The sequence below is a fragment of the Terrapene carolina genome, unplaced genomic scaffold (assembly GCF_002925995.2).
Source record: "Terrapene carolina triunguis isolate 2854851 unplaced genomic scaffold, T_m_triunguis-2.0 Scaffold629, whole genome shotgun sequence".
Classification (NCBI taxonomy): Eukaryota; Metazoa; Chordata; order Testudines; family Emydidae; genus Terrapene; species Terrapene triunguis.
The window spans coordinates 14,232,757-14,257,918 of record NW_020664980.1 but is presented as its reverse complement, the minus strand read 5'-3'; the positions used below and the strand labels follow the sequence as shown (position 1 = coordinate 14,257,918).

The 25,162-nt window shown below is 53.0% G+C and overlaps 1 protein-coding gene across 1 annotated transcript; it reads left to right on the top strand.

Annotated features, from left to right (window-relative positions):
• Positions 1 to 414: 414 nt before the first annotated feature.
• On the top strand, positions 415 to 23,728 carry CCDC69 (coiled-coil domain containing 69). The gene is made up of 9 exons (XM_024217059.3): positions 415 to 539; positions 11,965 to 12,037; positions 15,113 to 15,273; positions 16,335 to 16,422; positions 17,866 to 17,939; positions 19,154 to 19,255; positions 19,842 to 19,961; positions 20,457 to 20,554; positions 21,515 to 23,728. Exons 1-9 carry the CDS (start codon positions 492 to 494, stop codon positions 21,681 to 21,683), a joined length of 933 nt encoding a protein of 310 aa, XP_024072827.2. The 5' UTR covers positions 415 to 491; the 3' UTR covers positions 21,684 to 23,728.
• The last annotated feature ends 1,434 nt before the right edge of the window (positions 23,729 to 25,162 follow it).

Here is a 25,162-nt window from a genome sequence, read left to right as displayed (position 1 = left end):
CAGACTGGATGGCCATAATGGTCCCCTCTGGCCTTAAAAGCTAGTAACCGCTTTCTCCCTCCCGCAGCGCAGGGACAGAGGGCAGGTGGCCCCGCGTTTGATCAGGAAAAGTGGGGGAGCCCGTGCGGCCCCAAGACAGAGGAGTTGAGACCCCAGAGCTGCCCAGCCCAGCACCAGGGGACTAGCTGTGCCTTGGGGGCTCAGACGGGGGGGCTGTTTGGAAGTGCAGGTTCCCTGCGGCGCTGGGCTCCGGAGCGGGCTCCAGCCTCCCCCGGCCATGCCAACACGTGTTATCAAACAGGCGCCTGGTATGCCGCTCGGCTCAGCCCTGCCAGCTGGGGAGGTGGTTTTTTGCAGGGGGGCTTCTGCTCGGGTATTTACGGCGCGCGGCGGTCCCAGCAGAAGTTCAAGCAGACTGCTCGCGGTTCGCTCCCGGGCTCGCAGCTGCAGCGCCGGGCACGGGGCGCGGAGCGAGTCCCACCCGCCCGGCCATGGGCTGCACATGCAGCACGACCGGCCGCTGCCCAGCCAGGAGCAAGGTAACGGCGAGCGACCCCCTCCCCCAGCTGGGTTTGGGGTGGGTTCCGCTTTGACAGCGGTTCCAGCGCTGGGGAAGGGTGGCAGCCCCCTAGAGCCTGTCCCTGCTGGGCCCCCCCCTGCCAGCGCCCCGCTGCTCCAGCCCGGCACAGAGCTTACCGGGGTGGGGGGCTGGGCGTCTGTCCCCCCCTCCCCCGCTTTAAACAAAGCCCCTTCCCCAAAACCATGAGCAGGAGAACAGGGGCTGGCCGACGGCTGGGGAGACAGGCTGGAAAGGGGTGACACGTTGTTCCTGAAAACTGCAGCGCCTGTGTTGATTGTAGAGGTGTGTGTGTGTGTGTGTGTGTGTGTGTGTGTGTGTGTGTGTGTGTGGTGGAGAGGGTCGAGGGGGTTCCTTCCCTAGTTGTGTGTGTGTGTGGGGTGGAGAGGGTCTAGGAGTTCCTTCCCCAGTAATGTGGGGGGGGGTCCTTGAGAGGGTCTAGGGGTTCCTTCCACTGTACTGGGTATATATATTTATTCACAACATGGGAAGTCTCTGGTGAATCCCAAAGGCACAGCAAAAAAAGTGTCTCCCTGAGCCTCAGACAGCAAAACCTCTCTCCGCCAGGGAAGGGTTAGCAGCAGAACCCAGAGAAGGGGTGAATTCCACCAGAGGCAGCAAAATCGGGCCAATTCTCCTTTCAGTTTAAACAAGAGCGTTCCCGCCATCCGCCTCCAGCCCATCACTGGTTCTGGGGATGGGGGGGAAAAGATGCTTTTAAGATTGAAGGAAACTAACTGTTCTCCAGCAGGGAGGGTGGCGGCAGGGGAGAAGGCATCTGAGATAATAACGTGAGCCTAGAACGTTGAAGCAGCACCAGGGCAGGATGTCTGCAAACCTCACCCTCAAGCATCTGATGGTTAGATTCTTCCTTGTCTTTCTTTGCTACCTGAGCTGCTAAGCAAGAAGTGCAATAGCTGGTTTTCTCAGGTGCTAGCTACATTTGAGCAAAGTACGCTCAGTGAACTATTTATTCTACGGATTTAGCCTGTCCCCAGTTCTGGGATTATCCTCAAACAGACTGATCTTTACAAGCGTGTTCATTATTTGATTGAAACTTCATGTGTCCATTGTCAGTTTCTGGGTTGTTTGTGAACTATTGGTTTCCCTTGTGCTTACAGTTATTCGCTATTTGTTATTCGGGGCCTGTGATTGGTCACCTTAGCCAGGCAGTGCACCCTGCATGGATGATTTTAAAAGGAGGAGGGAAATCACAGAGATTGCAAGATGGCTGCACACAGCTTTGCACAAATTAATATTTGCATGCGGGAGTAGTTCTGAGACTTCCAGGAACACTGAGCCAGAAAAAACCCACTTGTACAGATACTCAGGGAAAACGGAAACAAAGGGACACACCTACTGTCCAAGAGAACTCACAGGGGAGTTGCAGACAGAGGTCTGTGAATATTTTTTTTCAGCCCAATGCACACGAATAGCTGTATATTAAAGAAATGTATGAATCTCTTATGCACAAGGTCAAACACTTCTAGGCCAGTCCATGCCTCTGAGGGCTCCCTGTACAAAAGAGACACTGGGTGAGAAATGCTGCATACAAAAGGCCCCAGGAATTGAGACTAAGGCATTTCATTGACGTGAGATGGAGTCATTTGGAGACACTTCCCTTGATTCTGATATGTCCAGTTAATACATAAACTTAGCTGGGGCAAGGAAGAGGATACAGCCCTTGCTGGCCACATCTTTAAATCAAGACTGGGTGCCTTTCTAAAGGGTATGTCCTAGCGCAGCCAGAATTTATGGGCTTGATGCAGAAAGCACAGGGTGAAATGCTACGGCTTCTGTTAAGCAGTAGGTGAGACTAAATGCTCACAGTGGTCCCTTGTGGTTTAAAACCTCTGGCACAAGGATAGATCAGAAAGACTGAAATGGGGCGTGTAAAAGGGATTGAAGGTGGGGGAAATTCAGAGAGTCACAAGGAAGTAGAAGATGAATCCTCAATGCTAGGATTTGAGAAAAATGAACAGTCAGACGCTACAGGCCTGGTTCCATTCACGTTTAGTGACTTCTCAGGCTGGAAAAAGTCTCTTGGACACCAGTGGTTCTTATGTTTTAAATGGGAGTGGATATTTTAACTGCTGTGATTATTTCACCATTGCACGGGATTAAACCTGATTGCCAGAACTGGGGATGGGAAGGAATTTTTTCCCAGGACCCATGTTGTAAATGACCTTGGGGAGTCGTCACCTTTCTTGAACCAGAGATCATCTGTTCAGATCAAGTGGGAGTATCACATCTTCTGAGTGCAGGGGAGAGGGCATTGGCACGCCTCAGTCCTTCATGTCATCTATTTCTGTCTTTTAGAAGAGCATAAAGATAAGAAAGTGATTGTGCAGGTGCCGAGTGCAAGAACCCAGCCGGGATCTTGTAGCTATAAGACCTCTGGAATGTGATCAGCTCTGTAACTCACCTGCTTGCAGTAGCAGGACACAATCTGCATTTCATCTGACATCCAACCATGAGAGGTGCTGAGAGGTCTTCTTGAAAGATCAGGGCTCAGGCCTGGCATCATTCCAGCAGTGGGTTATATACATTATAATTAAATGCTACACACACACACACAGTAGAACTTCACAGTTAGGAATACGAGTTACGAACTGACTGGTCAATCACAGACCTCATTTGGAACCAGAAATACACAATCAGGCAGCAGCAGAGAAAAAGAAAAAGAAAAGCAAATACAGTACAATATTGTGTTCAATGTAAACTACTAAAAAAAAGGGGAAAAATTGAAAAAAAGATTTGACAAGGTAAGGAAACTGTTTCTGTGCTTGTTTCATTTAAATTAAGATGGTTTAAAGCAGCATTTTTCTTCTGCATAGTACAGTTTCAAAGCTGGATTAAGTCAATGTTCAGTTGCAAACTTGAAAGAACAACTATAACGTTTTGTTCAGAGTTAGGAACATTTCAGTTACAAACAACCTCCATTCACATACAACCTCCATTCTCAAGGTGTTTGTGAGTCTGAGGTTCTACTTTATTTACTTAAAATCGGAAAGGGTCAGAAATTAAGTTGCTAACAAGACGGTTAACTCAGCTACAAAGCTCAGTCTATATGTTTATGGTGCAGATTTCATTGCATGAATGGTAGTATGTTAAAAGCCGTGAATAGACAATGGTATATAAGTGGACCACACCTCTGTAAACACTGCTCTTGAAGCATTGAGCACCTGCTTCCATTGAAGTTATTGGCCTAACCTTCCTCCCACTGATGTCAATAGCAGTCACAGAGCAAAGCTCCTGGTGGCTTTAGGGGGGACAGCGTCAGGATTTAAACACACATCCCTTGTTTTTTGGTGATTTTATTCTGCGACATGAATGTTGCATTATGCATTAAAAATGCAATTTTAGAAAAAAATCGTGCTCTAAAATCTAAGGCCCGGATCCTGCACCATTGACTGCTCCTGGGTGCATCTCTCTACCCACGCCCAGACTCACTGACTCCACAGGGCAGCACACACACGTAGTCAATTGCAGGACTGCAGGGGTCATTCAGCCAAAGGCCGACTGGGGCCTCAGTTCCTGAGGAGTAGAGTAGAGTAACAAAGGGACACAGCAAATACACACTGAACAGTGCACATGCTCCAAGTACCTCTGCAAACGTGCCAGTGCTCCGTTGGCACATCCAAAACGTTCTTAATTTTCAGCCAGGTTTTGTTTTGATGCTTGGTTATGAGCCTTCTCCCCAGATAGGTTGAATGGACACCTAAGAATCAAGTTTCCAAACTTCAGACAGTTTGCAGTTATCTCTAGGGGGTGGGGACCATGACTGTAATTTTTGACATTGGGAAAAATGGTTTGATTTTCTTCTGCTCACATTCATCATCCAAAAATAGTGAAAGGGATTTGGACCAAGCTGCAGAATAATTCACCTGGGGACAGACACCCACTTTAAGGCCCCTTTACACTGCCGGAGCAGTGGGCTCTTGAAACACAGCTTTCCTGCACTGCTGGACATCCTGCTGTGCTATTTATTTGGACCGTCTTTCCAGCAGAAACTGCAGCCAGGGACATGTGCTCATTCTGGCACCTGGGAAGCGGTTAATGTCTCTGTGGGATAGTCCTAGAGAGACTATCACGGAAACGGAGAGAGATCGTTAGCACATGTGGAATACTCCTACTTTGCTTCCCATTGTAAGCCTTAGGCCCTATACTCCCCTTGCAGGGCATGAGTCGTGTAAAGTCCCTGGTTTGGTATTGGACACAGGGACAGGCACAATCCAGGAGCTTCCAACAAACGGCCCTTTACTGCAGCTTGCTCAAAGATTGCCCTGCATAGATTCAGCCACTTGCACCTCCTGGGGGGTGCCACGCCTGGGACTGTCAAAGGCGCAGTCCGCTCTAAACAATACCCATTGCATTCCATGGAAGTTATTCCTCTCCTGTGGGGAGAACAGACCCCCATCACTTGTGTATAGCGTCATGTCAGAGAGAGGGATCAGATCTAGACGTGATGGACACAAATGCACCAGGCCAGAAAGAGCTGAAAAGAAGAACAAATCAAGCCAGCATTTCTTGCATTTCCCAGGTTCCCATTTCCTTTCGCCAGGGCGGGGAATCCAAGTGGCAATAGGGCATCAGTCTCTGCATTAGGTTTGCCCCAGGGGAAAGGCCTTTGGGGCCTGCCTATCATTGCCCAGCTCTAGCCAATGGGCCCGACCATCCTCTGGACTATCAAAGTGCACAGGGATAAGAGAGACTCTCTCCGGGTATCCCAGACTGGAACAGCCTATTATGCCACCAGGATCGGGAGCAGCAGCTGGCAGGCGTGGTGCCAGGGAGAGCGGCTGTTCTGTGTGAGGAGGAGGCCCTGTTTACCCACACGCTCTGCAGCCTGTGCAGGCCCCGTCCTGCTTCTAGGCGGGGGCGAGGGGCCATGTTGGCCTGACCAATGCTGAGGAGAGGAGATCGCTGCTCTGTGGTCAGGACCCTCGCAAGCCCAAAAGGGCACCGGGAGCTCATGCAAATGCCCCCTCCACCAGGCTTCTGCAGCGCCTGACCACTCGGTCTCCCTTAGGCAGGAGCCCTGGAAGCTGCTGTTGCCTGAGGGCAGAAGTGGGCCCCCGGGAGCCATCTCTATGAGGCTGGGAAGAGGGCACCTGGGATTGAGGGGAGCCTAATGCAAAGCCACCAAGAGCAGGTACCTTTGGGGAGAGCGGGGTAGTCCTGGGAGCTGAGCTGCCACCTCCTTTCCCCGGGGGCTGATATGACCTGATGGGCTCCCATCCTTACAGGACGTCAGCTCGTTCCAGGGCTAGGTAGGGACTGAGGGACCTGGTCAGATCCCTCCCTGTCTGTGCCACACACATACACGCCCACACACACATACGCACCCGCTCCCCAAGGGGATGCACTGTTTCCCCATGCCTTAAGGTGAGGTGTGTTCCTGGGAAGGTGCGGGCTGCCGCCAGCCCCTGCAGAAGGCAGGCAGCTAGACAGAAAAGGGTCCATCCCCTGCTGCGGTTTCCACAGGTGCCACTTTCTGATCGGAACCTGCCACCCAGCTGCCCGGGGACTAGGCTGGGAGAGGATCGCTCCCCTGACTGCTCCTTTGGGGTGTGGGCTGGGAACCGCTTGTGGCACTTCTGGCTCCCAGCTGTGATCAGGGAAGTTTGCCTGGAGTCAGGGGCCCGATTTAAGGTTTGCCCATGATTTGTTACAGCTCCCGAGTCCTCTCTTTGCAGCTCCAGTGCCAGCCATAAGGGGACGCTGTGGTGGCAAGAGGCGGCCAGCCTGGCCAGAGGTGCCAGAGGGAACCTTGAGGTGCTCTGCCATGGGTTCAGGATTCCCGCGTGTTGGCCTCTGTGTGCTTTCCAGTCTGTGATTAATTCAGCAAAACTTTCACGCAGCTTCACAAATCGCTGCTGGGCACTTGGGAACACCCCGGCTTTTACAGCATGCAGCGGATACCAATCAACAAATGGGATGACTTGCCTCCCAAACGTACCTGGGGCCCAGGCAGCAATTACACGCCCCTCCCCTTGATCTGACATTGTAATGCCTCTCACTGAGCTGGAGGTACCACTCCCTCCTGCCCGCCCCTGCGGCACACAGACATAAGAGCACCCCGGTTTGCCTCTGAAAGAATTCTGTACAGGTTCGTGTGCCCCCTCCCCCACATCACCACAGTATCTGAGCAGCTTCCAGTAGCGCATTAAGTGATGATGCTAACATCTGCCACGTGTGGTCCGTTCTCTGTGGCGTGCTCCATGCAGGAAGAGACGCATGTGCAGGGGAGGGTTTTGTCAGAGAGGTTTTTTTTTAAGTGTACGTGCAGCTTTGTGTTTATTTTAGAGGAGTCCAGTTGACGAAATGTGCCTCGGCGCTTGGGTGGGAAGGTGGGAAGATTTGTGATGGGCCTTTGTTCCAAGCGGCTCCTGAAACGGCTCTGCCTCCTGCATGGACAAACTTGACTCTGATGGTCGAGGTTCCATTGTCCTTGAGGAGCAGAGCTGTCCATTGTGGTCCTCAGGCCAGAGCTTTAGGTGATCTTTTATTGTTCCAGACATGGCAGAAGCATATGATGCTGCTGTAAAAAGCAGTCCCTGTGCCTAAGAGAATCACTCCTTTCGGGGTAATTTACTGCTCGGAGAAGAGGTGGACTCCCCAGTTTATTTCAGGGTTTCAGGCTCCTGGCTGTCTCCTTGTCTGTCACTCATTCCCCACCCCCAGGGACTCTGTGATGCAATGACAGCAACCTCTTTGATCTTCCCCTGTCCTGGGAAATCGTGCCCAAAACCCCGCTGTCCTTTTACTGCTCTCTAAATGTGGCTGTCACACTTCACAGGTTGTAAAGTAGCAGCCCCGGCAGTTGTTTGATATTTCCGGACCCCTCTCAATCTCTCTTGCACATGCTGTGGCTTGGAGGTCCGGACAGCATTCCAGCCCAGTGTTCAGAATTCAGGGAGGTCCTGCAGTTTTTAGGAAAGGCAGCACTGGCCTAATCTGTTTTGCAGCACTGGATATTTTCTCCTCTTTTCCCCCCTCCCCCCCCCCCCGCCCCCATTAAGTTTTCAGTCTCTTTTCCAGCCTGCATCCTCTCTAATCCATCCGCTACAAGCACCCTCCAGGAGACCCGTGGCAGTGGGCAGCAAACGACTCTCCTTGTCTCCTCTCTCTTTCCGTGGTTGTTGCTGTGAGATAAGTGCTTGCTGCAAAGTCCTTCTAGGGATGTTCTGGGGAGGATGCAGGCACCAGCTTGGGCTTTGGACAGGCTTTATTAGTTTTGTGCTGCTGCTTCAGATGAAACTTGGCTCCTTCTCGCATTCTGTATGTTTTGGTGGCATGGAGCCTGCTGGCCCAAGTGAACGAGCCATGTGCTTCCAGCACTTAAACACGGAGAGCCTGGGGCCAAAATCCTCCTAGCAAGGGTCGCTAGAGCAGGAGGGATCTCCTAAAACATAGGGGACTGTGACAACTCTTGACCCATTTCCAGGTCTTCTACTCTTCAACCCATCTCTTCTCCCTCCCATTCTGGCATGGAGTCACTGTCCGTACAATTCGGATAATTGTCAGGGCTTTGTTTTCTTGGCTCTCAGGTTCCTGTGTCAGTTAAAGGCCCCTGTCTTGCCCAGGGCTGGGTCCTGAGTAGCTACCAGTTTCCATTCAGTAAGTGGTGTCTGCATGCCTCTATCTGCATCGGAGGAGCTGGGCACAGATCACCCCTGAGGTGTCTTTACCTATGTGCCTTTGTTTTCTGTGTACTGCACCTTTCAATCTGTAGGGACCCTCCTGTCTGCAGGGAAAGGCAGGCAGCCAGTTTGTGTTCAGTTCACCACAGCCTATTTGATTTCCAGGGCAGAGCCCGCTAGGGCAACGACAGGTCCTCTTGAGTGAGGGGAGGGGGCCACAGATCCCAGCAAATCCACTAAATACCCGGAACCAAGAATGAAAAAACAGGGACGGGTGCAGGGCACAAGGTCAAAACAAGGGATGCAGAGAGGGACCCGTAGCAGAGAACCCCATGCGCCACCACTAATCCGAGTAGGAGTCCGTGAATGCCAAATTTATGATGGAAGGCAGCTTACAATGCAGGGACCCCTGGGTGGAATTCTCTGACCAGTTATGAAGTCAGGCTAGATGATCACCATGGTCCTTTCTGGCCTTGAAATCTCTGGTATAAGCCCTCTTCAGACTTCCATGAACCGAATGTTCTGTTGTGGTGGGAGGGGATCTGCATGCATTACACACGTCTACACCTGCTCTGTTCTGGGAACTGTTTCCTGCCCATAGCAGCAGGTGCGCCAGGTCGGGAATATTTCATTCCTGATTTTGCACATGCTACTTCCCTGGGAATCCTTCATTTCCAGATGTGCATCTCCACCATGCAAGAGGTGTAGATAAGCCACGGAATTTTAATGCAGATGCTGCCCATAGGGTGATCTGCTCTCACTTTAAATAAGAGGGCGGGTGGTTGTTGGTTGGTTTGTTATACACAAGGTCCAGATAACTGAGGTTTTACTGCACTCGCAGCTTTTAAAACAATTATAGGTGAATTACACACCGTTCAACAGATTACTTCCTTATAGCTTTTCTGATTTAAATTGTTATTGCCCTTGCTCTAAATGGAGTCAGTCTGAAGCTACTGGGACATAACATAATAAAAATGCTAGGCACGTATCTATTGCCTTTCAGCTGGGGCAGGGACTGACTCTATTTCTGTTCTGCGTATATACAGCTCCTAGCACAGCAGGGTCCCGGTCTACAAGTGATGCCCCGGACACAGCCTCCCTGCAAGCAATAGTAGGACTCCCAAAGCACTTTACAAAACCACCCCTGGTTCCTATCTCCACTTTTCAGAGAGGGATGCTGAGGCAGAGACATTGAGCCAGGGCTTTGCTTAACTCACACAGCAAATTGGTGTCAGTCAGGAACAGAACCCAGATGGCTGGATTCCCATTCCTCTGCTCTATTAGAGACTGGGACAGGAAAGCAGAACAAGCCAGTCTAAGGTGTTGTCTATAATAAGGCAACGTGCACTGGCATAACTCCATCAGTGTGGTTACACTGGGACGAATTTCCTGGATGTGGACAGGGCCTCCCCTGGTGTGACTTGCGCCTCTTTCGATCCCCTTCGGCATGTACACTAAGTTACACAGCCTTGCCCGCATGCTGCCCTCCATTCAGCCAGGCTCCGTGGGCCCAGGTCGGAGGTGGTGAGATACACGTTGGGCAGTGGGTGTGAATTTTCAGGAGTCTGACTGAGGCTGAGTGCGGCGGAGCTGGTGGAAGAAAGCGTAAGTGACACCAGTTGGATTCCTTCCCGTTCCTTGACGCCAGGTCTGCGCTACAGAGTTAGGCTGATCTTGCTTCATCGCAACAGGGTGTGACAATCCGCACCTTTGAGCGACATGAGGAAGCCCGCCTAGCCCCGGGTGGAGACAGCGCCAGGTCAGTGGAAGAATTCTCCCGTTGTCCTAGCTACCGCTTCCTGGGGAGGTGGAATAATGACAGCAACGGGAGAACACCGCCTGTCACTGCAGCGAGTGTCGCTGCAGCGTTTCAAGTGAAGACAGCCCCAGAGCACAGAGGTCAGTTCTCTTCATTCCATTCCACACGGGTGTAACGCCACTGGTGTCAGTGGAGCCGTTCCTGATTTACACCAATCAGATCCACAAAGGGTTTTGGGTTGGGGAGAGAGCAGGGCTGCTCTTTGGCAGTTGGACAATAGCTAAAAATAATTTTGTCTTTTCTTCCAGTGTTGTTAATGCAACTAAACTGCTCCGGGGCTGGAAGCTGGCCTGCTGCAACTGTATCGCCTAAGCAAGCTCCTAAATCTGAGTTCTATAAACCCCGTTAAACAGGGAGGCTAGGATGGAAACTGTGACAGGACCTTAGCACTCACTCAACGGGGGGGGCTGGTAGCAGGAGCTGATGCTCTAACAAAGCATTCCTCTGATGATGATGTAATTGTTTGAACTGGAGAGCAAGCGAGAGCTTTGCTGGTGCCAGATATTCTGAGGCGTTGTTAGAACTGGGCTTTATCCCTGTAATTGCCTTTGATTTAGTGTTGTTTTTCATCTCTCATTCCTGCACAGGCTCTGTGCTCTAGCCCAAGCTATTTCTAGGCTCTGAGCCTGGCTATAAAAAGCATCCGCCGAGCTACAGGTTTGTGGGCGTTGCTAACAGATCTGCACCCACTGTCTGATCCTGAGCTCTGCCTGGCTCGTGTAGTCCGGGGTCCCGGGCATGCATAGGTGGCGTGAAGAGGGGGTTAAGGGAGGGGAACAGCAAATGTTTCCAGCCCTCTAGCTCCAAGAGTTTTGGTGCTAACCCCATCTCACGCTGACTGGTTGCTGGACAGATTTGTACATTGTCCAGAGCCCCCATCCCAGAAGGCCTTTGTGGGAGTGTGGGGCTGATAACGATACTAAGGCAAAGTGGAGATTTGTACCTTGAGCCAGGAGGGTCCTAGTAAGCAGACCGGCCTGCTGGTGAGACTGGCAGGCCCCCCCCAAAAAGGTGGAAGGACAAGAAATCTTCTAGCCTGTCCGTGTGGCTGGGCGGTTGCGTAGGATGAGCGTGTGTGTGTGTGGGGGGGGTGAATTTGTGTGTGGTAGGGAGTGTGAAGGGAGGCGTGCGGGTGCCTCCTCCCTTCGCTGGTACGTGCCTTCTCTACGGAGCACTTCTGCAAACAGAAATCCAGGGCCAAGTGGGAACGTGAGTAACCAGGAGTGAGGAGGGAGAGAAAACGAACGGGCATGTGTGATCCACTCTCGCGTCCCTCTGCTGGGATCTCTCACCGGAATAGCCCTTTATATGCCACAGGATATCTCCCCTATGATGGGGGCAGGGCCCCTCCGCATGGGCGCTCCCAGGTTACACGTTCCCCCTCGTGTGCGGTACCATGTTAGCCACGCGTCACTTTCCGTCATACCCAAAGGAGAGAGGGATGGCAGAAGGGCACAGTGGGCTAAGTGGAGATGGAGCAGCCTAAAACCGGAGGCCAAAGGTGGAAATAGCGCTAGGAGGAGAACTGGCACAGATTCAGAGCTGGCTAAACAGGATGGAGTGTGACAGAGGCTTGGGGTCGCTGGCTGGGGCGGCAGGTTGAACTACCCAGGGATAAATACAACGTGCTGGGTACATTTCAGCAGCACTCTGGCAATTGAGAGCAGCGCTCTGGGTTGGACAGGTCCTAGCTGAGCTGCTGGGATCTGAATGTTGCGGCAGCTCTTTCATTTAGAGGGACTGCTAAATAACGCCGCATCATGGGGACCCATTTCAGGGTCCCCATGATGGGGGACTAATTTCAGGGTGTTCATCCATGACACAATTCCCTTCAGGTCTCAGCTCTGCCACAAACCAGCGTGGTTTTTTTTCCATTTTCCTCCCTGCATTTCATGATTTCAGTCTTCTTATTTTCCCCACAGAAACGACTAAGAGCTCGGCAGCCAAAGGGGCAGGCTTCCCGGGAGCTGACGGCCGTGAAGACAGAGAATCATGGTGAGATGTACATCTTTTTCCTCACACGGCGTTTCAATGCACCTACCCCTTTAAAAGCATTAAGCTAAGACCGGGTCCAAACAGATGGGCCAATGTGTTCCATGCACAGATGCACCTGTACCTGCTAAGACAGGCAGCACTGTGAGCTCTGATGCAGCCAAAGTGGCACTGTGACTAGTGAGTCTTCCGTTCTGGTCCATACTAAGGCCATCTCATCTGTGTTTGCTCAGAAAGCTCCTCCGGACGGGGAGGCGATGTGTCTGAGGATCACTGGGGTAAAAGGGCTTTACTGACTCAAGTTAAATCAGAGTGGATTCTCTCACTCCAGTTTCCCTGGGGGTCTTGGCATTAGTCCCACCCGAGATGGCGTCACAGAGCCACAGTATTGGTGCTACACGCCAGCTTTTAAACAGCCGCTTGGAGGATCCCCTTCTGTGTGGCAGACCCTCAAGGGGTCCCACTCTTCCTTAAGGCAGCCTCAGTGCCTCCAAAACTGAGCCTCCGGGCTTCAGCACTCCTGAGACACACGTCTCACTGAGATAGAGCGCTGGTCAGAGTCTTGGACACACTTCAGGGCTCAGTGCGTCTCAGCAAGTATTGGCACAGACACCAGGCAGCCTTTTCAGAACAGAGGCAGACGGAACCCAGCACTGGGAAGGCCTGAGATTAGCATAGAGGAATAAAGGTTAAAACACCATCTCTTCTGGCCACACCAGCCTTCCATCTAGTGTCCTCTTCTGGCTCTGGCTCTCCATGTCCCTGTGCCACTCCCAGGTGAGAGCTGCTGAGACCTTCCAAAAGCCAGCTCTTATCCCAGCCACCTGACACCTTTTGGTCCATTGTCTACTTCCTGCAGACCCGTGCTGAGTTCACACGCTCCGCCTGCAGGAGAGTCCCATGGATAAATGTCAGTTGCTCTGTCTTTGGGGCTTCCGTTGTCTTTGCGGACCCTCCATTGCTATGGGTCGGTTTCAGCCAGTTCTTGACTGGCCCATTTATTTCACCCCATACAGATACCTGACACAACAGCCCGTGTCTCTTTCTCTGCCCCATGAGCAGATTTAACCCTTTTGCACCGCCTGGGGAGCAGTGCAAAGTAGAAAGAGAAACTGAGGCACTCATGGGAATCATAAAATATTACAGGAGATTCCCACTTCATCACAGATGGTTCCTTAGAAATCGACAGAGTATTTGGCATGCGTTCCTGGAAATGCATCCTTGTTCTAGTGGAAATATTGCAAACTTGTACGAGACAAACTGCACAGTGCAGAGCCAGGCTAGAAATAAAGATCTGTATCCTCATCTGGCATAAATTAGCCCATCTTCATTGACTCAATGGAGTGACGCTGATTTACACCAGCCGGGGATCTATGCTGAAACTCCATCCCGGGTCATGCTGCCACCACAGAAGCCCCTCTACCGATGGAGCAGGCTCGGTATTGGCAGGGCATCCGTGTAAGTTTTCCCTGTGCTGCCCAGGAATGAGACTCAAAGAGATTCACAAACAGTTTCCAAGCTGAACAGCAAATTCCCCATGCTGCTGTTCATGAGCTGATCTTATTAGTCACTCTCGAATGCCTGGGTGACAACACTGGTCGTGAAAAATCTGAGCAAGTTCGGAAAATGTCACGAATTCATAAGGGAAGCAAGTTAAAAAAACCAAGCTGCTTGCCCAAGGGAAGTGGGTAGGTAGAACTCTGGGAAGCTGCCTTAGTGTTTGTTCATGGACCGAGAAATCGATGACTGAAGTCTAGTAATATGTATGACCAGGCGAACACCACAAATGGCCAGCTCAAAAACTGCACTAGCTGGCCAAAACGTCCCACCAAACAAACAATCCCGCCCCTAAGGAAGCAGTCGGCGCAGTAGTGAGGAGGATATTTGCTGGAGAGGATGGTGTCTGTATGCTAGTAGGACGAATTACCTTATGGCAGTGTTTCTCAAACTGGGGTCGCCGCTTGTGCCAGGCCAGTTTGTTTACCTGCCCCGTCCGCAGGTCCGGCCGATCGCGGCTCCCACTGGCCGCAGTTCGCTGCTCCAGGTCAGTGGGAGCTGCTGGAAGCGGCGCGGGCTGAGGGACGTACTGGCCGCCGCTTCCAGCAGCCCCCATTGGCCTGCAGTAGCGAACCGCGGCCAGTGGGAGCCGCGGGCGGGGCAGGTAAACAAACCGGCCCGGCCCGCCAGGGGCTTCCCCTACACAAGTGGTGACCCCAGTTTGAGAAACACTGCCTTATGGGTATGTGTATTGTTGCCCTGTTCGGAGTTGACACGCTCTAGCCCTTATAAAAACAACAAGGAGTCCGGTGGCACCTTAAAGACTAACAGATTTATTTGGGCATAAGCTTTCGTGAGTAAAAACCTCACTTCTTCGGATGCAACCACATCTTCTAGCCCTTATGTGAATGGCTGGCTCAGGCAGAGAACTACAGACAAGCTCAGAGATAAGTGCTCTCTACCAGCTGAGTTATTCAGCAGGCAGTATTTGTCATTCGCTAAAGTCCCATTTAAATAGCTTCAGTCACCCAATCAGGAAGTGGACACTATACCACGTGACCACTCCCACACAACAAACTGTGACTAGCAGTCAGCGGTAGCCGACTGTTTGCAAGGCACTTGGTGGCTGGAAATGATTCGCTCCAACTAGTCGTTGAGCAATGAATGCACTCACAGAAACTGGGAACCATTGACAGGAAACAAAGACCTAAATGAGACATGTTTGTGGTGCAGGGAGAAATAGCTAGCCACACCCCTCAGCCCTGAGCTGGAGGGTCAGTCCCAGGACTGGGAGGCCAAGGGAGTCGCCTGTTTCTGTTCGATACTTGTCCCCATTGTGCAGACTGCCAACACGATGCCCATTGGTGCTAATTAGTGCCAGGAGTAGTGTGGGTAATTGTCCAATAGGAACTAGACTGAGATCATATTTTATGCGGGCCACCAAACCGCCCCCAAGCGATAATGAGCTTGACCAGCCCTGGATTCGAACTGGTGACCGAGTGGAGAACAGCCCCGGAATCCTGTCAGCAAAACCAGCCAGCCACAGTCTAGCCATTTATGTTTAATTTGCAATCATCGCAGCTCCCTTGCACGAGGATGTGGAGACGACGAAGGCCCTGCTGCTGGAGGAGCAGAAGAGGGAGATTGCGAGGCTGCTACAAGGACATCAGGAGGAAACGGAGAGGCTGAAGGAAGCCCACCAGGCAGAAACCCAGAGACTGACCCAGGACGTTAAAATCCAGGTTGGATCAAAGTGGCTTCCCCACCCCAAGAGTGTCTGTCTAGTGTCCCAGCACAGTCACCCCAGTCCTGGGCATTCATGCTTCTGCTTCCTGACCTTCACACTGCACCACTACCACAGGTTCAGAGCTAGGGAGTAGTATATAGCAGGACCTTGATGACCTGATAGTCTCCAAAGCCACCAGACAGCGTGAGATCCTTTGGGTGGTCAGCTAGCAGGCTTTGACGTTCCCCTTCCGGCCCTGATCTCGCATTCAGAGCCAGCTGGCCTGCTCCCCCAGTTATAGACACCGATCTGCCTTCCCCAGGGTTAGCAGACTCAGTATGGTAGGTTAGTGTCCTCAGATTTCCACCTCTCGACACCTAAGGCCATGAGTAAGGCTACAGTTTTCTCATGGAGTTCACGGAAATCGTGAATTTGAATAAAGTCCGTGAAATCTCAGAAATGGCTGTAAAAACACGTGACCTGGTGCACCGGGGTCGCAGCGCTATTCAGGTTTGGCCCCTCCGGCTCCACCTACGGAGGGGCGGACAGACCCAACCTGAGAGGTGCTGTGACCCATTCCCCGGCTCGCAATGCCCAGAGCAGGAAGCTGTGCCTAGGCCCACGACACCAGAGCTGCTGCTGCAAGGTGAGCTCTCCCCCTTCTCTGACTTGTTTTTTCCACTGCGCTCTGTTGTGAAATTTACATGCCAAAATCATAGCCTTCGCCGTGAGCGAAACTGAGCTCCGTGGGTCACTCCTTGTCCCCCTTTTACTGATCTCGCAGAGCTCAGCAAAAAGGGCAGTTGTCCAGGAAATCCTGGAAAAGTCCAGGCTGTCGCAGGTCAGCTGTCCTAGCAGAGCTGTGTGTGATGCTCTTTCCCCTTCCCCCAATGTATATGGTTGCCAGTGATATTAACCCCTCACTGTCATAAGTACCACAGTTAAATTCATTCATAAACATAGGAACAGGAAACTGGATCTGCCGCCCAGGAGATAAATAAGAGACTGCACAGGCAGGTACACTTATTTCTCGGAGATCCCCGGATACTTAGGGCTTGTTGCTCACTCTGTTTCTAGGTGGAAAAGGAAAGAGATTTAGAGCTTAACAAGCAGCTCTCCGAGCAGTTCGACACACTGAACAGAGAGCATGAAGAGAACCTCCGAGGTAAGGCCCCAGTCTCTCCTTTGCTGGGCGCTGGCTTCCCTCTACGCCCCCACCGCTAGGGTTTAAACTTCTCACAGGGCTGCTCTTGCATCTCTTCTCCTCTCCAACCTCCTTGGCTCTCTTGAGCAGAGGCCGATGGCTCCTGTAATGAATATTCAGCATTTTCATTAGATGTTGTGTGTCCAAGAGACAGGGCCGTCCTTACCCAGACGCAAAGTACGCAGCTGCGTAGGGCACCAGGGAATTTGGGGCACCACATTTCCTGGTGCCCTGCGCAGTTGGGAGCTGCTCCAGCCCCTGCTCCGCCCCAGCCCTGCCTCTTCCCACCCCTGTTCCACCCCAACCCTGCCCCACCCCAGCCCCGCCTCTTCCCACCGCTGCCCTGCCTCTTCCCACCCCTGTTCCACCCCAACCCTGCCCCGCCCCTGCCCCGCCCCAGCCCTGCCTCTTCCCGCCCCTGCTCTGCCCCCATTCCCCTGAGGACTGCAGCAGGGCTGGGCCTGCACTCACCAGCGGCAGGAAGTGCAGCGACCCGGCCCCAGCCGTGCCGCTGGGGGGTGGTTCCAGCCAACCCCGCCACCCCCCCACAGAGGCCTGGGACCAGCCTCCCCCCTCCCACGGAGGCCTGGGGCCCCACCCACCCCCGCGAGGGGGCTGCGTAGGGCCCCAGAATAGCTAGGGACGGCCCTGCCAAGAGATCTGCCCGCTCTTTGACTGGCCCCATTGGCAAGCACCTCCCATGCCCTCTGGATTACCATACTGTCACCTGTCATGCTCTCAGGGCTGCCATGGTGCTCCCTTACTGTCATGTTGTCTGCACCTCTCCAAGCCATGAGGGAGGGTACCCTGGGAAGGGCATGGAGACATGCTGGCAGGAGATATTACTCTGTATTTCATTAACTAGCATGGAGCGTTTGTAGAAACCCAACCCAACGTCTGGAAAATTGACCCCACTGGGGTATTACGCTTGCAGTGCCAGTGCCTCTGAAATAAACCTAAAATTCTTCAAAAAGGAGACTCCTTCCATCGGAGCAGGATGCTTCTCAGGGAGCTGGTAGCGTTTACACTGCAGCCAACAATGCGAGATGTGGTCACCCAGTCTCAGCAATAAGGCCATGAATGGTGATGGGGTCATTCCCTCTCTTTCTCCTTTCGCTACGGGCGGCATATTGCCTCTCTCCTTAGCGTAGCAATCACTCAGCTAGTAGCCCTCTGACTTTAGCTGAGCGAGTCCTCCAGGGAGCTCCCAACTGCAAGGCTGCTCCAGGAAACGGCATTTCCTCTGCTTACAGTCCCAAGCCTCTGCTGACTCTTAGCCCAGAGTAACTCTGGTCCCCCCTTATGGCAGTGCCATCTACTGCCATTCTATGCGGGTAAGGGGCTTGGGCAGGGCTTGCTTTCCTGTCCCCTGATTCTGACACTGATTTTATGTTTTCCCTGCAGAAGTCCAGAGGGCCCATGACCAGGAGATGCTGCTCTTAAAGGAATCCTACCAAACGTCCCAGTCTTCCTTACAGGTGCTGGCCCCCTTGCTTTGGCTTGCTGAGCAATTCCCTGTGGAGCAGAGCTCTTTAGATTCAGCGCACAGGTCTGAGGGTGCTGGGAGAAGCTTGCAAGGGACCTGCCTGAACTATCCCTGGGGTAAAACAGCACTATCTGCCCCTCACTTTCACAAGAGCCAGATTGAGAAAACCAAGGTTGTTCGAGCTGCCCGGAGCCCACCACCCTTGGAGTAACCCAGGCTGGCTGTTTGTGGGAATGAGCCCAGAGGGGCCTCTCACAAAGTGATCTTGCCTTAATTTTGCAGCAGGCAAATAGATATTTAAATCAAAATGGCCACCTGGGCTTTAAATTCCAAAACATAAAACAGTCCTTCACTGGCTCAATCAAAAAAGTGCAGCGTTCCCCGCAGCCCCAGCACCTTCTTCACCCTCGGCACAGCATGCCAGTCCTAGCGGCCAGCCAGGCGCTCCCTCTGGCTCCCCTGTTCCTGCCCTGCTCTGTCCAGGGTGCTAGCTTCCCTCCACCTGCAAGGCACCCAGGCCTCCCTCCTTGAGTTCCAGGGAGTCACTGACCCTGCTCTGGCCTGCAGCCTGACTGTCTGCTGCTTCCAGTCCCTCTCCTATTGGCTGCTTCCTGGGTAGCCTCCCTAGAGCTCTATTAACCCCTTGCATGCTGGTATGGGGCAGACACCCCATCACACCACTATTGACATAGGGGACAGGCGGGTTGTGTTTGGAATGTCTCCATGTTGTTAATGGTGCTCAGAGCTTAGGTTTTGGTTGGGGCACATCTCTACTGGCAGGCAAGTCTGTAACCTGAACACTCCAGAAGTGAAACTGGTGCGAACAAGCCGCCGAACTGCCATACTGTGGCTCAGAGCAGACTTGGCAGAGTCCGGGAGTCTGTTCTTATGCAAGCAACCCAGGAAGTGCTAATTATAAAGAGATCTCTCCCATGGTTACCGACTGACCCATTGTAACCAAGGAAGCCAGGATGGCAGAAGGCATTATAGTGGGAATTGCTCCCTGCTGCCATTAAATACTGTATTAGGGAACTGCTACATGGGACTTTGTTATTCATTGTGAAATGTCTTGCAGTTTGACTCCTGCCACCTCTGTACAACGCAATTGGTCATTTTCTTCCCTTTTATGAACAGTGCCCCTGCTGGAGGGGAGGTCATAAAACAGGACTCATAATCACATCCCTCTTCCTTTCTCTTCTGCCCTAGGAGACGATTGACAGGTTAAATTCCCAGCTGAAATCCTTCCAGGAGAAAATGAAACGGGTGGAGGAATCGATCTTGAGCAGAGACTATAAGAAACATATTCAGGTGCAGGAAAACAAACAAACTGTGGCCTCTTGGGAAGGTATTGCTTTAACCCGTCATTTGCTGGGGTCTCCGAGCAAGCCTGCTGGATTCGCAGTAGTGGCAATGGTCACCTCAAACTTAGTCATAGAAGCATCTGTATGCTATAAATGCTTTGTCACCAAACTAAAAGCTAAATAGAGGCCTCCCTGGAAGACTCCCCATCACTGGATCTGGAGAGGGCAGTGTTCGTAGTGCCTGGTAAACCTGTAGTATGGTTGAAGTAAGCAAAGGGATAGGAAGTAGATCATGAGAAAATTAAGGGTACATATTATGTGCATTATGCAGGTAGTTCAAGCTCCTTGCACTCAGGTGCCTAATGCAAATGCCGTAAAGCTGTAGGGTATGGATGAACACTAGTAAGCACATTTTATGGGGTAAGAATCCTATCAATCCAGGACTGAGAACACTGGACAATTATGACTACTAATGGTCGTCCTCTTTGGCTCATCTCCGTTCAGGAATAAAGAACCAAACCAGAACCATGCATTCGCCCCTCCAACCTCTCCAGTCAGTGGGGGACTCATGCGTTTTCTTTCTCCCCTTCTAGGATTATGGGAGCCCCAGCCACTTCTGGGAGCAAGAACTGGAGAGTCTGCATTTTGTCATAGAGATGAAGAACGAACGCATCCATGACCTGGACAAGAAGCTGCTGAACTTGGAAACAGTGGTGGGTTTGATGTGGTTCTACCAAAAAGTGCATGGACCCCTTTCCAGGGGCAGCAATAGCGGAGATGGAAAAGCACAGCCCGCAGGAGAGCGTTCCACCTACCTGAATGCAAACCGCGTTCTCCAGGCGCATTCCCCCTCTGGCTCACCTGCTGCCTAGGGGCAGCTTTATGTCCTGGCTGGCCTCTCAGCCGAGCTAACGTGTCGGGCGCAGACCCAGTGGGGGAAGCCGGCAGATGGAGGACTGCACTAATTGGACCAGGCTGCTGCAGTGCTGGGTGCTGGCTGGCATACACGGCAGGTTGCTGCTATGCATCACTAAACTCGCATAGAGGCATAAACTCGTTGTCAGTAACCATCAACGTTTTGACGTTGGCGCTTAGGCAGGACCTCGTTAGCCAGCGTAGGGGATCGTCTGTTGCCAAATCCATGTCACTTCTGACCCTTGACCTCTCCTTTGAATCCTCCCTTCCCAAACCCTTCTGGGATGTCACAGATGGAGAGGAACCTGCTTCTGGAGGAGAAAGTGAAAACCCTTCAGCAGGAGAATGAGGATCTGCACGTTCAGACACAGAACCACTTGACAATGACAAGGTAACGTCCGCAGCCTAGCGCAGAACAAGCTACCTGCGGCCATCGTCGGAGCTCACGGGCTGAGCTCTGGGCTAGGTTTGACTTGCACTCCGGAGAGGCTGTTTCCTGAATTGTAGGCTGATAACTAGATGCTGGGACAGGACCCAAAGGGCAGGTGTGATCATGGCATCAAAGCTAGCACAGAAGCTGCAGGTCAGAGGGCGATAGCTAAGGGTATGTCTACACTACGGGATTAATCCGAATTTAGATAATTCGAATTTGGGAAACAGGTTGTATAAATTCGATTTGTGCGCGGCCACACTAAGCACATTAATTCGGTTTTTAACCACATTAATTCGGTGGTGTGCGGCCACACTACCCCATTAATTTAACCACATTAATTCGGTGGTGTGCGGCCACACTACCCCTAATTCGAATTAACAAAATCGATTTTGGCGCTACTCCGCTCGTCGAGGTGGAGTACAGAAATCGATTTTAAGTGCCCTTTAATTCGAATTAACTGGCTCTGTAGTGTGGACGGGTGAAGGGTTAATTCGGATTAACGCAGCTAAATCCAAATTAAAGTCGTAGTGTAGACCAGGCCTAAGTAGAGCTATGATAGTAGGGGTGCTGCATGATAGGGCTGAGGTGCACTAGCCAGGCCCCCTGTGGGTGTGTGACTTTGCACAGCACTGGTGTGTGTGAGAGAGAGGGAGAGGGACCATGACCTTCCACAGCACCAGTCTGGCTCTGGTGAGAGTGTGTATGTGTGAGGAAGACCGTGACCTGGCACAGTACCTAACTGGCTTTTGGGAGTGCCTATAATCCACCCCACCCCTTTTCAAGACCATTCCATGCCCCCCCCCCTGCCCTGGCCTCTTTTGGCAGTGATCAGAACGGCTGGCGGGGCCCTGATCCCCGTCTTTATCTCACTCCGGGGTTCTTACCACCTCAGCTTCATCACCCGCTGTTTCTTTGCAGGCAACTGTCTGACAAGCTCCTGGTGGTTCGGGAGGCCCTGGACAAGGAGTCCCAGCTGCGGGAGCAGGCGCACCGGGAGAAGGAAGAGCTGCTGTACAGGGTCCTGAACGGTGACTCCTCCCCCACCTTCCCCATCCCCCCCAGCGAGGTGCCGCTCATCGCCACGTAGCGCTCTGGGAAGCGGCGACGGAGGCTGCTGGGATGAGGAAGCAAGCGAGGGGCACCAGAGACTCTTCCACCCCTCGTTTTAGCCCTTCCTTTATTGCACAGGTCCAGAGCTGCAGTCATGGGGACTCTGTCCGGTAGAAGGGGAGCTGCTCAGACTTCCAACCTTGGGACGGCCTCCCTCTAAGTGGACAGTGCAGTATTTCTTGGGACCTTTTCAATGGGCTTTTACCCCTCCTGTGTGTCCCCCTGTCTGACTCTGAACATGGGGGAGCTTACGAGACACCCCAGAACCTAGACACGTGCGGCGCGAGGTGTCCTGGCTGCCCCTGGCTTCACATCTCAGTCAGTAGCGGTGGTTACAAGGGGACCCAAGGGGAGCCAAAGGGCTCTCCGGTGCATTCGGGGTGGGGAAGAAGAGGTCTGTTTCCCGCACTGGTTTGCCCAGGGGAATCTGAACCGGAGCCCTGCATCTGAACAGCCTCAGCTTTTGGGGAAGTTTTGGATCAGGCTCCGGGGCTGAAGTTCGCCGCTCGGGTCCATCTCTAACCAGAACCGAAGAGAAGGATGCTCGTCTCAGATGGAGCTGTTTAACACAGCACCTAGCTGAGTCCAGCATCAGCCCCCGCGGGGCGGCTTTGTGGTGTACACAGGCAAGCAGCGGGTCAGGCGACCCCTGGGCGTCTCTCTCTGGGATTCTTCAAGAACAACCCCGCAAGGAAAGTTTGAGAGTCTCGGAGCTGGAACGCGCTGCTCTGTGTGACCCAGGCTCAGGGCTGTCACTGGCAGAAGATGGTGCCCTCTGCTGGCCAAGAAGCAACACCGGCTTCGGAAGAAGCAGCAAGCCTGCCATTCCCAGCTGGAGAAACGGCTCCGATGGCCTGTAGCAGGCACCCAAAGTGGTGCCCGAGGCAGCAAAGAGGGGGAATGTCTGCTGGGCCGTGTGAGGATGGGGAAAGTGGGCGAGAGGTGGACAGAGCTGGTCTCTCCCTGGTGCGCTCACTGCCCAGGCTTTCTGGGAGCAGATGGTTCCAGCTCCATAGGGTTGCCCATGGACCCCCTGTCCCTGGAAACCGCATGGCAGTGGCAACCAGAGCTGGACCAGTGAGCGCCTTCAGCAGGAGTTTGGGGAGCAGCAGAGGGGAAGATGGATTGTAGCAAACATGCCCCCGTCTCAGAAATCCCAGCCCTGCCTGCGGATGGATCATGTGGTCCAGTAGCGCCTTTGGGGAGGAGATGGGGGGCACATGTACAGGGACTGGCCTAGAGCTCCTGGTGCCCAACGACTAGGTTACATGGGCCCATGGAGGGTGACGGGGGAGTTTGCTCCTGTGAATGGGGCTGCTTGTCTCGTCCTGCTCCGTTCCCAGGACTTTGCTGAACCCTGTGCTGGGCTCACCCTGGCGAGACCCCATATCTCCTGCCGTGCTGGTCCTTTCTGGCTCCCAGCTCCATAGTGAACCTTCCTTGGGGCCGCTGCAGTGAGAATCACCATCTCCTGTAGCCTTCGCCTTTTGATTGTCCGTGGCCCCGGTGGCCTTCCCTGACAGCCTCGGCTTCTCTTCCAGGTCCCACGTCCTCCTTCCTGTTGGCTTCTTGCCAGAGTTCAGCCCACGGCCTGCTGAGTTTTCTTTTGCTCTTGTTTCAGAGCACTGCCTCCCAGGGCTTCCCTCCTTGGAATCTCCCCTCCTCCAGGGACTGCCACAGGTGCCTGTCCCCTTCTGCAGCTCCTCTTCACAGTCCTCCAAGCTTCAGTCCAAATCCCCCGTAGACTTTGCTTCCTCCTGGCTCAGGACAACCGTCCTGTTGCCCCAGGCTTCCTCCTGGGCCAGCACCTTCTAGTTCTGGCTCTAGCCTCCTCTCTGCCCTTAGCCCAAGAGAGGACAGTCCTAGGTCTCCCTCTCTCCTGGGTCTCCACCCTGGCCTTTCTTTCTGCTCTGCTCCTTCCCTTATGAAGGCCCAAGCTCCAGTTACATCTAACACCCCTCCAGGTGCCACCCAGTGGCCTAACAGGACTCAGGCTGGGTTAACCAAGCTGGAGGTTTATACCCCATCTCCTCTTACGCTTGGGCTCCTTGACACCACTCTGGCAGGGTAAAAGGGCCGGAAAGAAGTCACAAATGTAATTTATTCCCCCTTTAAGACCCCTTTCCACTTGCCCGTGTGGTGTCAAGGAGCCTTTTTGTAAATACGACTCTGGCCCCTTGACGTCATATCGGATTCGCTCTGTACAAAGAGCCCCTGATGCCTCCCGGTCGTTCGCAAAGTATTGTCCGCTGCACTCTACACTCACCCCCCCCCCCTCGTAGCTCCAGGACACCTCCTGGAAAAGAATCTTGGTTCCTTGCGAGCTCACCTGCTCCTGCTGTTTACTCCCCATGTGAACCTTTTAATTCTCCCCACCGTCGCTGTGGAAATGACGGTGATCCTGGAAGAACTCACGATGGCTGCGAACAAGCGGCTGTGCACGCCGAAAACCCCACGCTCACTTCACACCGGAGTCACGGCCACCGGGCACCTTGTCCACTCGGGGCCCATACACCACCAAACTCTGAAAATTCTCAACCAGTGAGCCCCGATGCCTCCAGCTCCCATTGTCCTGTTTGTCAAGTGGGAAGAGTTTGTTCCCAGTTTGTTCTCACGCAACCTGACGGCCAGGCTGGGCAGACCCACCCCTGTGGGCCTGGCCGAGATTCACCTGGGAGAATGGCTGTTTCTTTGGTGAGAGTTTGGCCCACGCGGAAATTTTGTCGTCATTTCTGTGCTAGCCGGCAGGGCTTGGAGAGTCACACGATTCCGTTCAGCCCACTAAGAGACCTGGGCAATTTGGGAATTTGCTTCAGGTGAAAATTGGCCATTTTCCCAAAGAAGGGTCACCATTTTCACAGTGAAATGAGGCTTTTCTGTGTCTGGGAGCTGCCTGTTTCCACGGGGGGGGGGGGGGGGGGGGGAATTCAAGATCTTCCCCCTCCTTCCCTGTCCCTTCTCTTCCTCCTCATCTTTTCATTTTCTCGTTCTCTTCTGTGCCTCTTTCCTTTGTAAACCCCAGGCCCCAGGAGGGACTTTTAGACATTGCACAAAAATGCTCTAGATCACTGATACCGCAACTAACAAGCAGTTCTCTTCGACCATGTTTGAGAACAAATGGGGCGGGGGGACGGGAGGAAGCTGTGTCTAGAATGTGAACTGCTACAGGGTCAATCCTCGCTGAGAGCCGAGTATTGGCACAATGGGGGCTGGGGGGAAACCAGCCTGTTCTGCTCTGCGTAGCTCCGTCTGTGAGAGGGATAGACCAGATCCCCTGACGATGTCTCAGACCTTTGCCTGTCTTTCTAGAACCCCCATAAGCCCTGGGGCCTGAGTGAGGGGAACTTGGCGGGGCTCTCGAGAACAATGGAGAAGTCATTGCTCACTCAATACTGACTAATTACGGCTCCCCGGCTGCCCCATCTTGTACCTTTCCTTGCGGCCCCATTTCTTACG